The following is a 12,466-nucleotide window of genomic DNA, read 5'->3' on the forward strand; positions in this document are numbered from 1 at the left end:
GCCTTGAGCCCAGTGACTGCATCCACCCATACTGTGAAATTCTTGAAGAGTCAGGAACGTGTGGCTCCCTGGGCCCTTGACTTCCTCTCTGGCTCCATCCTTCCCTCTGAAACCCGTCAGAGCCCCACTCTGTCACTATTTCACAGCACTTGGGGTTCCCCAACTGGACCATTTCCTCTGCTTGGCACCTTCCCGCCTTTTCTTCCAGAGCCCAGGCGGTCCCCTCTCCGCTCCCGGGGAACTCACTCCTGTACCTTCTTCAAGGCTGGTTTTCTCACAGCTCCTGAGCTCCCCCCTCCAACTCCGAATTGCACCCCTGCCTGTCTCCTTTCTAGAGTGAAGTGTCCCCATCACGACTCTGCCACCTGGGGCATGAGTGTCTCTTGACTTCTTCCTTCCCAGTGCTGCCAGATTTGCCCAGATACCCAGTTGCATTTGCATTTCTGATAAAGAGTAATGTTTTCTGTACGTGTGTCCCGTGTAATGTTTGGCACACTCGCATGGTTTCTGTTCACTTATGCTTCTCAGGGACCAGATGCTGCGCTCAGGCTCTCTGTCTGATTTTCTTTTGGCCCCCCGGAAGCTTATGAGTCTCTGCTATTAAAACCCTCACTTTCCAGAGGGGGAAATGGAGGCACGGGGAAGGTTTTGGACAAATATCTTTTTTTTTTTTTTAAGATTTTATTTATTTATTTGACAGAGACAGCCAGTGAGAGAGGGAACACAAGCAGGGGGAGTGGGAGAGGAAGAAGAAGCAGGCTCCTAGCGGAGAAGCCTGATGTGGGGCTTGATCCCAGAACGCTGGGATCACGCCCTGAGCCGAAGGCAGACGCTTAACGACTGCTCCACCCAGGCACCCCTGGACAAATATTTTGAAGAAATAAATGTCTAAGCCCTTTCAACAGGGAAGCAATCACTGGGGTCTAACTCTGTAAGTGTTTGCAGTGAACTGAATCCCCCGAGCTGGACGGGAAGGCAGAGAAAGCCTGGCTTCTGGCTCAGGGGAGGCTGGCTGCCCTGCAAGGTGCCACGTGTGCACCTGTCCTGCAGTGAGCTCCCAGCTCACTCTGTCAGCCAACTCATCTTTCAGCAGATGTCATATTTGCTCTTGGTGGCTCCTCTGGAAGCCACTGCTAGGTTAAATGTCAGCTCTGAACCATCTTTGCTTAGAGAAAACACCCTAAGAACACTCTAAGTCATTAGGTTCCAGACCATTTCCTTAGGGCTTGGGGAGGCCCCACATTGTCACCAGCCCTGGCAGGCCCGCGTGGGTCTGTTTGCCGTGGGCAAACAACACTTTGGAGATCACCCACGGGGCACAGAAGATCACATATTGTGTGATTCTATCTACATGAAATATGCAGAATAGGTAAATCCCTGGGGACAGAGAGCAGATGGGTGGCAGCAGCGAGGGGCTGGGGGAGGCAGAGGGGAGTGACTGATGGTGCACCCCAGCTCTCCTTTTGCGGGAATGAGAAAGTCTTGGAACCAGATGGATGTGGTGGCTGCGTAACATTGGAAATATACTAAATGCCACAGAATTGTTCTAACCACGGATGGTTAATTTCATGTTACGTGAATTTCATCTTAATTTAAAAAGAGAGAATAAAGGAGAAGGAAGAGGTGCCTCCCCCCCCATCAGGTTTATGGGAAGCGAGGACCGGGGGCGCCCCAGAGAGAGCGCCTGACCTCAGTCAGGATGAGCCACTCTAATGGCAGTGGGATGCGCTGGGATTCTCACCGGATGGATGCATACGAGTGTGTGTTCGGAGGGAATGAGCTGGCCACGTGTGAGCGTCCCAGGCAAGGGTCCCCCGCACGCAGGTGGGGCTCGGGGGGCACGCGCTCAGCCCTGGATCCACAGGCTCCACTCTCCAAAACTGACAGCCCCGCAGCGAGACAGAGTGAGCCCTGATGGATGGTGTTCAAGTCCTAGCCAGGGGCGCCTGGGTGGCACAGCGGTTAAGCGTCTGCCTTCGGCTCAGGGCGTGATCCCGGCGTTCCGGGATCGAGCCCCACATCAGGCTCCTCCACTATGAGCCTGCTTCTTCCTCTCCCATTCCCCCTGCTTGTGTTCCCTCTCTCGCTGGCTGTCTCTATCTCTGTTGAATAAATAAATAAAATCTTAAAAAAAAAAAAAAAAGTCCTAGCCAAGCCCCAACAGCGCCGGAACCAGGAGGGGGCTGGTGGAAGTGGGTGGGGAAGGAGATGGGAGGCCAGAAGGTAGCGATGGCGAGTGTAGACAACTCCTTCCTAAGCTCCACTGTGGTGAATGAGAGAAGTGAGAGCCTACGTCTCCGATGCGTAGCCCAGAAAGGAGTCGGGTCTGGCTGCATCAAGCCCATCACGCACGCGTGCTTGCCTGATTCTACAAAAGCACGATGAGGGAAGCATCATCGTCGCCTTTGTGCACATGCGGAAATTGTGATCAGAGAGGTTGTCACTTGCCTGAGGTGACATGCTAGGAAGTGGAGCTGGGCTGTGTCCTGGGCAGCACGATGGTGAGGGTAAGCTGAGGCTTGTGGCTGACAGCATGCATCTAGTCGTCCATTCAGTGGAGCTGAGGGCACATGCCTTTCGACTGGCGTCCTGCAGTCTGACTGAGAAATGCTTGTGGAACACTCCCCGAGTCCCAGGCACTGGTCCCCACCCTGCAGAGTGGCTGCACTGTCCACGGATAGAGGCATTTCAGTGATAATCTCTTGCTGGCACTTGTATAGGTGCCATCAGGGTGAGGTCAGGATGCTGAGAGGGGAGAGTGGGCTGACCGATCTGGCCTGGGAAGACATCAAGACAGAATGACCCTTCCTTGTCTGCCACAGGGTTTCTCACCCTCTGCACTACTGAGGTTTTGTGCCATACCATTCCTTGCATGCCCGATGCATGTAGAATGCTTGGCAGCATGTCTGGCCTCTACCCACCAGATACCAGTAGCACCCCTGTCCCCAGTAATGACCAAACAGGTCTCTTGCCAGAGTCTCTTGGGGGCAAAGTTGCCCCTGGTTGAGAACCCCTGATTTAAAGCACAGTGTCGTGGCCATGAATGTGCCACCAGGACCCCCGCAGGAGCCCTGGAGTGACCTATTCCTGGAAGACACAGGACTCCTCCAACTGGCAGCATTGTGTTTCCTGGGTCTAAGAGTTAGTTTTAGCTGGGGTGGGGGGCATGAGGTGGGGTCTGCTGCAGCCGTATGGAAAACCGTGGGTTTTATCCTGACAGCAACTAGAATCTATCCAGTGTTTCAAGCATGATGCATGTGTGTGGGGTGCTGGCGGGGCAGGGGGACTGGGTTTACGATTTTCTGGGTCATTCAGATGCTATATAAAAAATGAATTGGGTGTGGTCCCAGCCAGAAAGAAACAGCAAGACCAGGAACAGCCAGCCAGCCGGGCAAGACTAAGTCCATGTGTGGTGTGAACAAGAATGGAGTGTCTGCATTGGGGTGATGGAACCAGAGCTTGTGAACAGAAAAAAAAAAAAAAATCTGTCTCATTTTGTGATGCACATTTCTCTTAAACGCTGATTTACGGAGAGCTCGTGAAAATTGGGGGTGCCTATTGAATGTAATCACGGCTATGCTTCCTGGTCATGGCACAAGCGAGAACAATCCCAGGAAGTGGATGTGGTTGGCAGAGCGTTTCTAAGCAACAAGGCATTTGGGAGACCCTGTTGGGGACGGGGTGGGGGGTGGCTGGCAAGAAGGAAAAGGGGGAATTTGCCATCTCTATTCTAGCTGAAGGAAGAAGTTGGCCACTGCCTCACTCCCCTTCCTCCTTCCCAGTGCCTGAGAACCTGCTGGAAAAGGAAAAGATGATTATCATGTCCTGAGGGATCGGAATACTAGGAATCACTTTGCAAAAATACTTAGCATTTTCCTGATTGAGATCTCCTGTGCTATCATGTCTTCCTGTGCCCTTCAGGTATTTCATATGGCTGCTTCCCAGGCCTGCCAGATACCCAGAATTCAGCTGGGTTCCCCCCCCTTCCCTTGGGTTATTGCAAGTGACACACAGAACGGGCTGTGATATCAGCTATCATGATCGGGGAGCTTCCTCTACAATGTACCACATATTTGACTGAGATCCCAGAAGTTCAGGAATCAGGATTCTAACTGTTCGTTATTGCCCTGCTCTGTCAGCTTGGTGCGTTCCTATTCTGTTAAATAAGTTTGCTTCAAAATAGATGCATCAGTAATAAGCAACAACTGGAAACAACCCAAAGGTCCATCAAGAGTAGAACAGATGAATAAATTGTGATAGACTCAGTCCATGGAATACTAAACAGCCATGAAAATTAGCAACCATCCCTGCATGCAACTCATACATGAATCTCACTAACACCTCTGAGTGGAAGGAAGCAGACATGGGAGAGTAGCCATTGCAGGTTACTTTTTATATATAAAGTTCAAACCTGGCCAAACTCACCTATGGTGACAGAGAGACCATGACAGCCATCACCCTTCCTCTGGTAGGAGGGGAGCATGAGTTGCTTCTAGGGGCTGGTAATGTCTGTTTCATGATTTGGAGCCTGGCTATATGGGTCAGTTTGTGGGAATTTGAGCTGTACGCTTAAGATATGTGCATTTTCTCTGTGTCTGTTATACTTTGAAAACAGCATATCAGTACAAAATTGCAATTCACTTAACTTCAATCCTGCTTCTTTCACAGATCGGTGGACAGTGTGAATTGAAAGCCATCGAGAAAGAGAAAACAGTTGTAGCTCTGTCACCCAAGGAGGCAAGCAAATGCCACAAAGAGGATTTGGCCAAAGCATTTTATGTAAGAATTGAATTTGCCTTTGATGCCAGTGTGGTAAGGCTTTTAGCTTCAGAAGAAAGCAACACAAATTAGACAGTTTTATCATCATTGCTAGAAAATGCTGCTGACGTTGAACTGTTCTGATATCCCACATGGACTGTCAGCATCATTGTTGTCAATGGAACCAACACTCATGGGGCCCTTGCCAGAGGACAGGCACCCTCCCGAATCTCTGTGTGCTTATTTCTGTTTCAGAGAACAGGGGAACCCATGCGGTTCCAAAGGAGCGGAGTGAGACCTGAATCCACGTGGTCTGGCCTGAAAGTTCAAACTTTTAATCACCCCCTGTTCACACACTTCCTCTTTTATAATCCGAGGTGTTTGCAATTACTGAAACCAAATCCTTACATGTTTCTCAAGTGAATTTGACTTCCTGGCCAGTGCAAGACAACACACACACACACACACACATACACACACCACCACCACCACCACCACCACCACCAAGCAAAACCTTCCTTCAATGAAGCTCTTCTTTGAGGCTAAAGAACGTTGCTTGCCGTCTGTTTTTAATTTACTTGGAAAACTGTGCCAACACAGTGATATGTGCGTGTGTGTGTACATGTACTCATAACCCACCACACTTTGGGAAAGCAAGTAAAAATCCGTATGCCACAATCTCAAGACAGTTGGAAATCAGTTTCATGCCAGCCTTTTCTTTCTTTCTTTCTTTCTCTCTCTCTTTCTTTCTTTCTTTCTTTCTTTCTTTCTTTCTTTCTTTCTTTCTTTTTCTTTCTAGAGAGGGGGGGGGGGCAGAGGGAGAGAGAGAGTCCCAAGCAGGCTCCACACTCAGCACAGAGTCCAATGCAGGGCTCAATCTCATGACCCTGAGATCATGACCTGAGCTGAAACCAAGAGTCAGACCCTTAACTGACTGAGCCAGCCAGGTGCCCCATCATGCCAACCTTTTCTTGAGAATAATTCAAACATCTGTTTAAATTCAAGTCCTTCTTGTTAGTATTAAGGGAAGGAAATAGCCCTGCCTGTCCTAGATGTCTTCCCTGTCCAGCAAATGAGCTTGGTTTTCTTTCTCTTTTGAAATGAATCTAGAAATCAGTTCAGCTTTCCCTGTCACCTCTTTCACCCCGTACAGCCTTCTTGTTGCTGACTTTTTAAAAACGAGGATACCTTTGCTGCAGGCAGAATAACAAGGTTGGCTTACATAATTATCGATTTAATATTAGTTTGTGTAAAGGGCTTGAAATTGTATCTGGCACGATGTACGTACGATACAATAATTTCTAATAGTTTCTAAGGAGGGGCCTTTTTCCTATTGTGTTTTTTAATTTTTAATTATGGTAAAATGTACAACATGAAATTTGCCATCTTAGCCATTGTTGAGGGTACAGTTCAGGAGTATTGAGCCCATTTGGTGCAACCAGCCTCCAGAACTCTTTGCATCTCGTACAACGGAGGCTCCGTCCCCATGAGACAGTAACTCCCCACTGCACGCTACGCAGCCCCTGGCACCCACCTCCTCCTCTTCACCTCCGGGAATCTGACTACTGAAGCCGCCTCAGGTAAGTGGGATCGTAGAGCCCGCCTTCTCCGGACTGGTGTACCAGCCACCGACAGCACCTGAGCTGCTCCCACCGCTTGGCTATGGAGAGTAAAGCTACTACGGGCACCTGGGTGGCTCAGTAGGTGAAGCCTCTGACTCGACTCTTGGTTTCAGTTCAGGTCATGGTCTCAGGGTCATGGGATGGAGCCCTGCGTCGTTGGACTCCACGCTCAGCAGGCAGTCTGCTTGAGATTCTTTCCCCCTCTTTTCCCTCCCCCTTTGACCCCCCCAACTCACATCCTCCCTCTCTCTCTCTCTCAAATAAATAAACAGATAAAAATCTTTGGGGAAAAAAAAGAATAGCGCTGCTGTGAACATGGGTACACATACATCCCGTCAAGACCCACTTCTTTTGGTATCTATACGCCCAGAAGGGTAACTCCTGCATCATGTGGGGATTCTATTTTTAATTTTTTGAGGAATCCCTATACTGTGATGTATAGCGGCTGTACCATTTCGGGTTCCCTAGGCCTATTTTTTTTTTTTTAAAGAAGAAGATATAAGCATTTCTATGTTTCTGGAATTTCCTACTACAACCCCACTTCTTGAAATCTAGGCTCAAGGTGGTCTTTTCTGCTGGGGGGCAGAAGTGCAGTCTAGTTGAGAAAGAACTGGACTGTGGGTGTTCCTTCTCTCTCTGTTCCTATTTGCTCGGGGTCTTTGAACAAGTTCCTTCTCCTTTGTGGACAGCCCGATTTCCTGGTCCGTGTTCGAAGTGGCTGGCTTCCGAAGTGGGAGTTCTGTGAGGTGGGCTCCCTGGTCCTTTAGGGCCCATCAGTGAGCCTGTGCTTAACTGTGTCCTTCCAGGTGGACTTACAAAATGGGCTGTCCGAGTTCTCCGTGTCGCAACGGAGGCAGGTCCACGGCTGGAATGAGTTTGTCGCTGATCACACCGAACCGGTGTGGAAGAAGTATCTCGATCAGGTAGGTGTCATCCCTTGCATGAACCCGTGCAAACCGGAGAGGGCGGGATAATCATTCATTCTTTAAATACTGATTGGGGGTGTCCTTGGACCAGTCTTGGTGTGCAGGGGTACAAAGATAAAGAAGGCTCCCTGCTCATTCAGGCTGGTTTTAGCCAGCAGGAGGGGTGGCCATGAGTAGATCAGTAAGTACCCGGGCAGCCATGAGCTTGAGTAATAGTTGTTTCCTTCATTGGGGGGTTTTCAAATGCTGGGCACCATGCTGAGTGAGTAAATAAGTAAGCATTAACTCACTTCATCTTCCTCTTAATCTTCATTTTGAGATGAGGAGGATGAACAGAGAAGTTGAAATATTTCCCCCAGGCTGTGTAGGGTTGGTAGGTTTAGCAAATAAAGATACAGAATGCCTTGTTAAATTTGAATTTCAGATAAGTACGGTTTTTGTTGTTGTTGTTGTTGTTGTTTTAGTATAAGTATGTCCCAAATGTTGCATGGAATATAATTATAACCAAAAAATGTCCCTTGTTTGTCTGAAATGCAAAGTTAACTGGCTGTCCTATAGTCTGGCATCTGGAGCCCGATGTCCGACGGCAGTAAGTGGCATGCTAGGGGGTAAGGCCAGCCAGCTGGCTGCAGAGCTCCTGCCCTTCCTCGCCTCTGCTCTCGGTGCTGGCACTGTGCCGAATGGCTTGCACACAAGTCGGATGCCTAGAAGCCACTGGGAGGAGGAAAGAAAAAGGTGAAATATACATGGCTGCAAGTTGTGGTCTAGAAGTTAGCACACCCACCACCTACCCAGTATCTGTTCAGAAACCTCAGTTAGCAGGTTGACTACCCCAGATACCCGAGGGCATTCAGACTGCCTCGGTTTCCCCTCCTGGTCTCCTGAACTCCCTCGCATCCCTGACTCTTGTCCCTCCAGTCTGTGGTTCCTGGGCTGCCCCCAGGCTTCAGCTGCCTTCCTATTGGCTCAGCGTTTAAAGCTTCATGATTGGTTGGTGAGGGACCAATCACAGCCCTCCTTGCAGCATCCTCAAGATCTCCTCTACTCTAGTCCCCACGCCACTCATTGGTCAGGTCTCTGCACGCAGGGGCTATGATTCCTTGACGCATTTGGCACCAAAATCAGCTTCTGGGTGCACAGGTGGCTCCAGCCAGCCCAAAAGCTTCCCGGAACCCCAGGGTTGGAAGGCAGCTGCGGCGGCTCCTGGAAGCTGCAGTTCAGGGAAGCAAGCTGACCCAGGCGGTGGGGATGGACAGTCTCCCTTCTGCCCTTGGGCCTCGGTCAGCCCTGCTCTGGCAGCCTCTTCTGCCAGGTCCGCTCTCCCGTTTCTGCAGCCATCCTCCTTTCTGCCTCTTACCCTGTTAAAACTCCTACAGACTCCAGCCCGGGCCTTTCCAGAAATAAGATCTCTTCAGTTTCTTAGAGCAGGGAACCTGCTTATTCATCTTAGCCTTGTCAGTTCAGGGGTGCGTCTGTGGGCATCTTCGCAGGATTGGAAGGCTGCTCCCGATGGCCGTGTTTTTCCATCCTCAACGAGTATGGAAAATTGTCTGTGCACACCTATGAATTCTTTACGTTGGTTGAGCGCTTGCTCTGTGCCAGATGTTAGGATTATCCTGCCCACGTCCTCCAGTGACAGGGAGCTCCCCACAAGGCAGCCCTACTTCTCTGTCTCAAGAGAATCACCATTAGGAATCCTACCTGAGCTTGACCCAAGACCTGTTGCCCCAGAATCATAAGGCAGAGGTAGATTCGAATCAGGCCACCAGGGTTCAAATCCCAGTTTCTAGCCTTGTGACTTTGAGGAAGTTATTGAACCTCCCTGAGCCCCAGTTGTCCCTGTCTAGAAAATGGGTCTAATAAATACCTACCGTTCTGAGTGTTACAAGAGACGAGCACAACTTAGCGCATGTTAAGGACTTAATACACGTTGTGCCCCCCATGCCATGTCTACCAGTTGGCCCTAATTGAAGCATAGCGGTTAAGAGCACAGGTTTTTGGATCAGGCTAACCTACAAGAATCCTTGGGACAGTTCAGTTTCTTTCAGAGTCTCAGGTCCCTCATTTTTCCAGCAGGGATACCGAACAGTACCTGTGTGGTCGGGTTAGGAAGAGGCTAAGCAATGGTGCCGCTGAAGCCTTTAGCACAGAGCAGGGCACGTGGGAGGTGCATAAATGTCGGTTGGCTTTATTGTTACTGTGGATCCAGTGTATTGCCCATCCCCCACCCAGGAAGGCTTCGGCAGACCCGCTTTCTGCCTGTCTCCCTTTATGTGTGTGCTTCAAAGGGCCCCGAGCCAGGAAGAGTCCAGCCATCCTCGGCCAGAGCAGCACATGTGGTAGGACCTTCGCCTTGGGTCGGGCACCTGTTTGCTGGGACTCACGGTGACTCGTTTGTGTTGGATGAGACTGGGCAGGGGCTGGGGATGGTGTGAAGGTGGGGAAGGAAGGGGACTGGTGATGTCAGTGTTGAAGAACTGCCCAGGTCCAGCTCAGGAGAGGGCTGAGCCCGTGGGATCAGAATTGGGGTTCAAAGTGGCACCTGGTCCAGGTCTGGCTAGAGACCAGCACCTGGTCCCAGCACTCAGTGGCCCCAGCCAGAACTGCACACCCCTGCGCTAGCCCTGAGCCCATGGCTGGAGGGACCTGTTGTCCAGAGATAGTCCCGCTGCTCCCAAAGTCCCAGGTGGGTGTAGTCTGAGGGGAGGGGAGGGCAGGGAGCCAGGTGGCATTATGGAAGTGACCTGGACAGGAAGACTTGCACCTGAGGGAGGACGGACCTAGTGCTGATCTCTGCTCTGCTATGTGACCTTGAGCAGGAGTTCCCACACCACCAAGCCTCGAGTTTCCTCACCTAAAAATGGGTGCTCGCTGCTTCATTCACTCATTCATTCTAGGTAAATGCTTTTTATGTTCCTGGCTATGGGCTAGGCACTGCGCATAGAACAGCAGCCAGACCAACTTTCTGCTTTTGGGAAGACGGACAGACAGCTGCATACATAATACATCAGCCAGTGAGTGGTGGTGGGGGGAAATGAGACAGGACAGGTGCTAGAAAGTGATCACAGCGGAGCCGTTTGACTGGTGCCCGGAGGGGCTGATCTTTGAGCAGAGACCTGAAAGAAGTGAAGAAGGGAGCCATGTAAGGGTCTGGAGGAAGGATGTGCAGGAGGGGGGGACTGCAAAGGCCCTGAGGCAGGAGAGGCCAGGCTCCTGTAAGGCTAACTGAGCTTCAGAAGGTGGCCTGGAGAATTTGGGTGCTGATGTGTGCTGGGTGTTCGGCCCCTGTTTGCACGTCTCTCACCTCACTTCTATCCAACCGGATGGCAAGCCTGTGATGGGCTCAGGGCTGAAATGACATCTTACTCGAAGCTCTCCTGGACTGAGGCATTCCTCTCTGTACTAGGTTGAATAGTGTCCCCCTCAAACTCACATCTACCTGGAGCCTCAGAATAGCACCTTATTTGGAAATAAGGTCTTTGCAGATGTGACTAGTTCAGATGAGGTCCTACTGGGTTGGGGTGGCCCTAAATCCAATGCCTGGTGTCGTTGATAAGAAGAGGGGAGATACATGGAGACACCCACAGGCAAGAGAAGGCCATGTGACCACAGAACAGAGACTGGAGGGCTGTGTCTACAAGCCAAGAACACCACGGACGGCTGGCCACCCCCAGAGGCTGGAAGAGGCAGGAAGGATTCTCTCCCAGAACCTCCAGAGAGACTTCGGCCCTACCCACACCTTCATGTGGAGTTCTGGCCTCTGGGAGTGAGAGGGACGCCGCCTACGTTGTTTCAAGCCCCAGGCTGCGGTCATTCATCGCAGCAGCCCTGACGTAATGCACCGTCCGCTGGGCTTTCCCGAGCTCATGTTCCCTCTGCTCTTGCGCTTCAGCCTCCCTGGATTTCTGGGGAAAGGGTGTGTCCGCCTCCACCGGCGAGTGTGTGGCCTTGGCCGGGAGCTCTGCCAGGCAGTGCCGAGTGCACCCCTCCCTCTGCCAGCTCCCCCAGACCCGCCCACATCCAGCGCTGTCAGATGCTGTGAGAACGTCACTGGCCAAAACCTTTCTTTCAGTCTTTCATTAGGGAAAATTTCAGAACTATGCCTAAGTAGAGAGAACGATATAATGACCCCCACATACCCATTATCTGCCTTCAATAATTACCCATTCATATGGCCCACTTTTATCCCTCCCTTTTTCTCTGCAGCATTTTAAAACAAATTCTGGATACGGAATCCTTTTGCCGTCTGTCCTTTGTTATGTATCTCTATCATCAGAGGACATTTCCTTTTTCTTGCTTTTTTTTTTTTTAAAACCATAGCAGCAATGCTCTTGTCCCGCTAGTACGTTATCACTTCATTGGCCTGGTCCACTTCAGGTGGCGGGTCCACAGTCCGTGTTCCCCACATGCCTCAGAGATGCCTCTTTACAGTTGATTTGTTCCAAGTAGAGTGTGAACAGATCCTACCCTTTGCTTTTGGGTGACGTGTCCCTTAAACTGTTTTAATCTAAGGCCTTTTTCTAATCTGTAACTTCATGCCCACGGAGTGGTTTACGAAGCCCACAAACTTAACTGACAGTTTACTCGTATATAGAAGTCTTCACCCTTCAGGAGAAGCCTGTAGCTGATTGAATAAGGTCCTTCTCAGAAACGTTGATGCACATTTCAAGATCTTGATACAATCATAGAAAAATCGTAGCTAAGAAAGTGGAATGTCTTCAGGTTGCTCAGTCTTGACGATTCAAAACAGATGCCGTGGCTGACTCGGGGCTGCTGGTGAGCTGACCACAAAGTGTCCTGTCCCTCTTTCAGAGGAGATGAAGCACAGCAAGTCTGGGGTGGGGAGTAAGGGGCGTTAAATCCCTTCATGCACCACACTGGCATGATATTGACGTGCTTCTGTTCGTGAGTAGCATGAATCACACATCTGATCATGTTTCTCTTTCTGCCTTGGCTGCTGGGAAGCTCAAGGCCAAGTGTGCAGCCCCATGTGAAACCCTGAAAATAGGACTTGCATATCGATAATTTAATTCTTACTTTGATCCTGATCTTTGGCCCACTCTCCCTCTTCCTGCTTTTGTGTGTTCGCGTTACGTTTCCTTTCATTCGTCTGTAACATGAGCTACTATACCATGTAATAGATGTGTGAAATGTGGGAGT

At 50.4% G+C, this 12,466-nt stretch overlaps 1 protein-coding gene across 1 annotated transcript in view; it reads left to right on the top strand.

Moving 5' to 3' along the window:
* The window catches only part of ATP2C2 (ATPase secretory pathway Ca2+ transporting 2), a 60,223-nt gene that overhangs the window by 11,724 nt on the left and 36,033 nt on the right, over nucleotides 1-12,466 (top strand). The window contains exons 2-3 of the mRNA XM_026490733.4: nucleotides 4,669-4,779; nucleotides 7,187-7,303. Coding sequence (XP_026346518.1) covers nucleotides 4,669-4,779; nucleotides 7,187-7,303 — 228 coding nt within the window. The remainder of the gene's footprint in view (nucleotides 1-4,668; nucleotides 4,780-7,186; nucleotides 7,304-12,466) is intronic.

Source organism: Ursus arctos, unplaced genomic scaffold (assembly GCF_023065955.2).
Source record: "Ursus arctos isolate Adak ecotype North America unplaced genomic scaffold, UrsArc2.0 scaffold_19, whole genome shotgun sequence".
Taxonomy (NCBI): Eukaryota; Metazoa; Chordata; class Mammalia; order Carnivora; family Ursidae; genus Ursus; species Ursus arctos.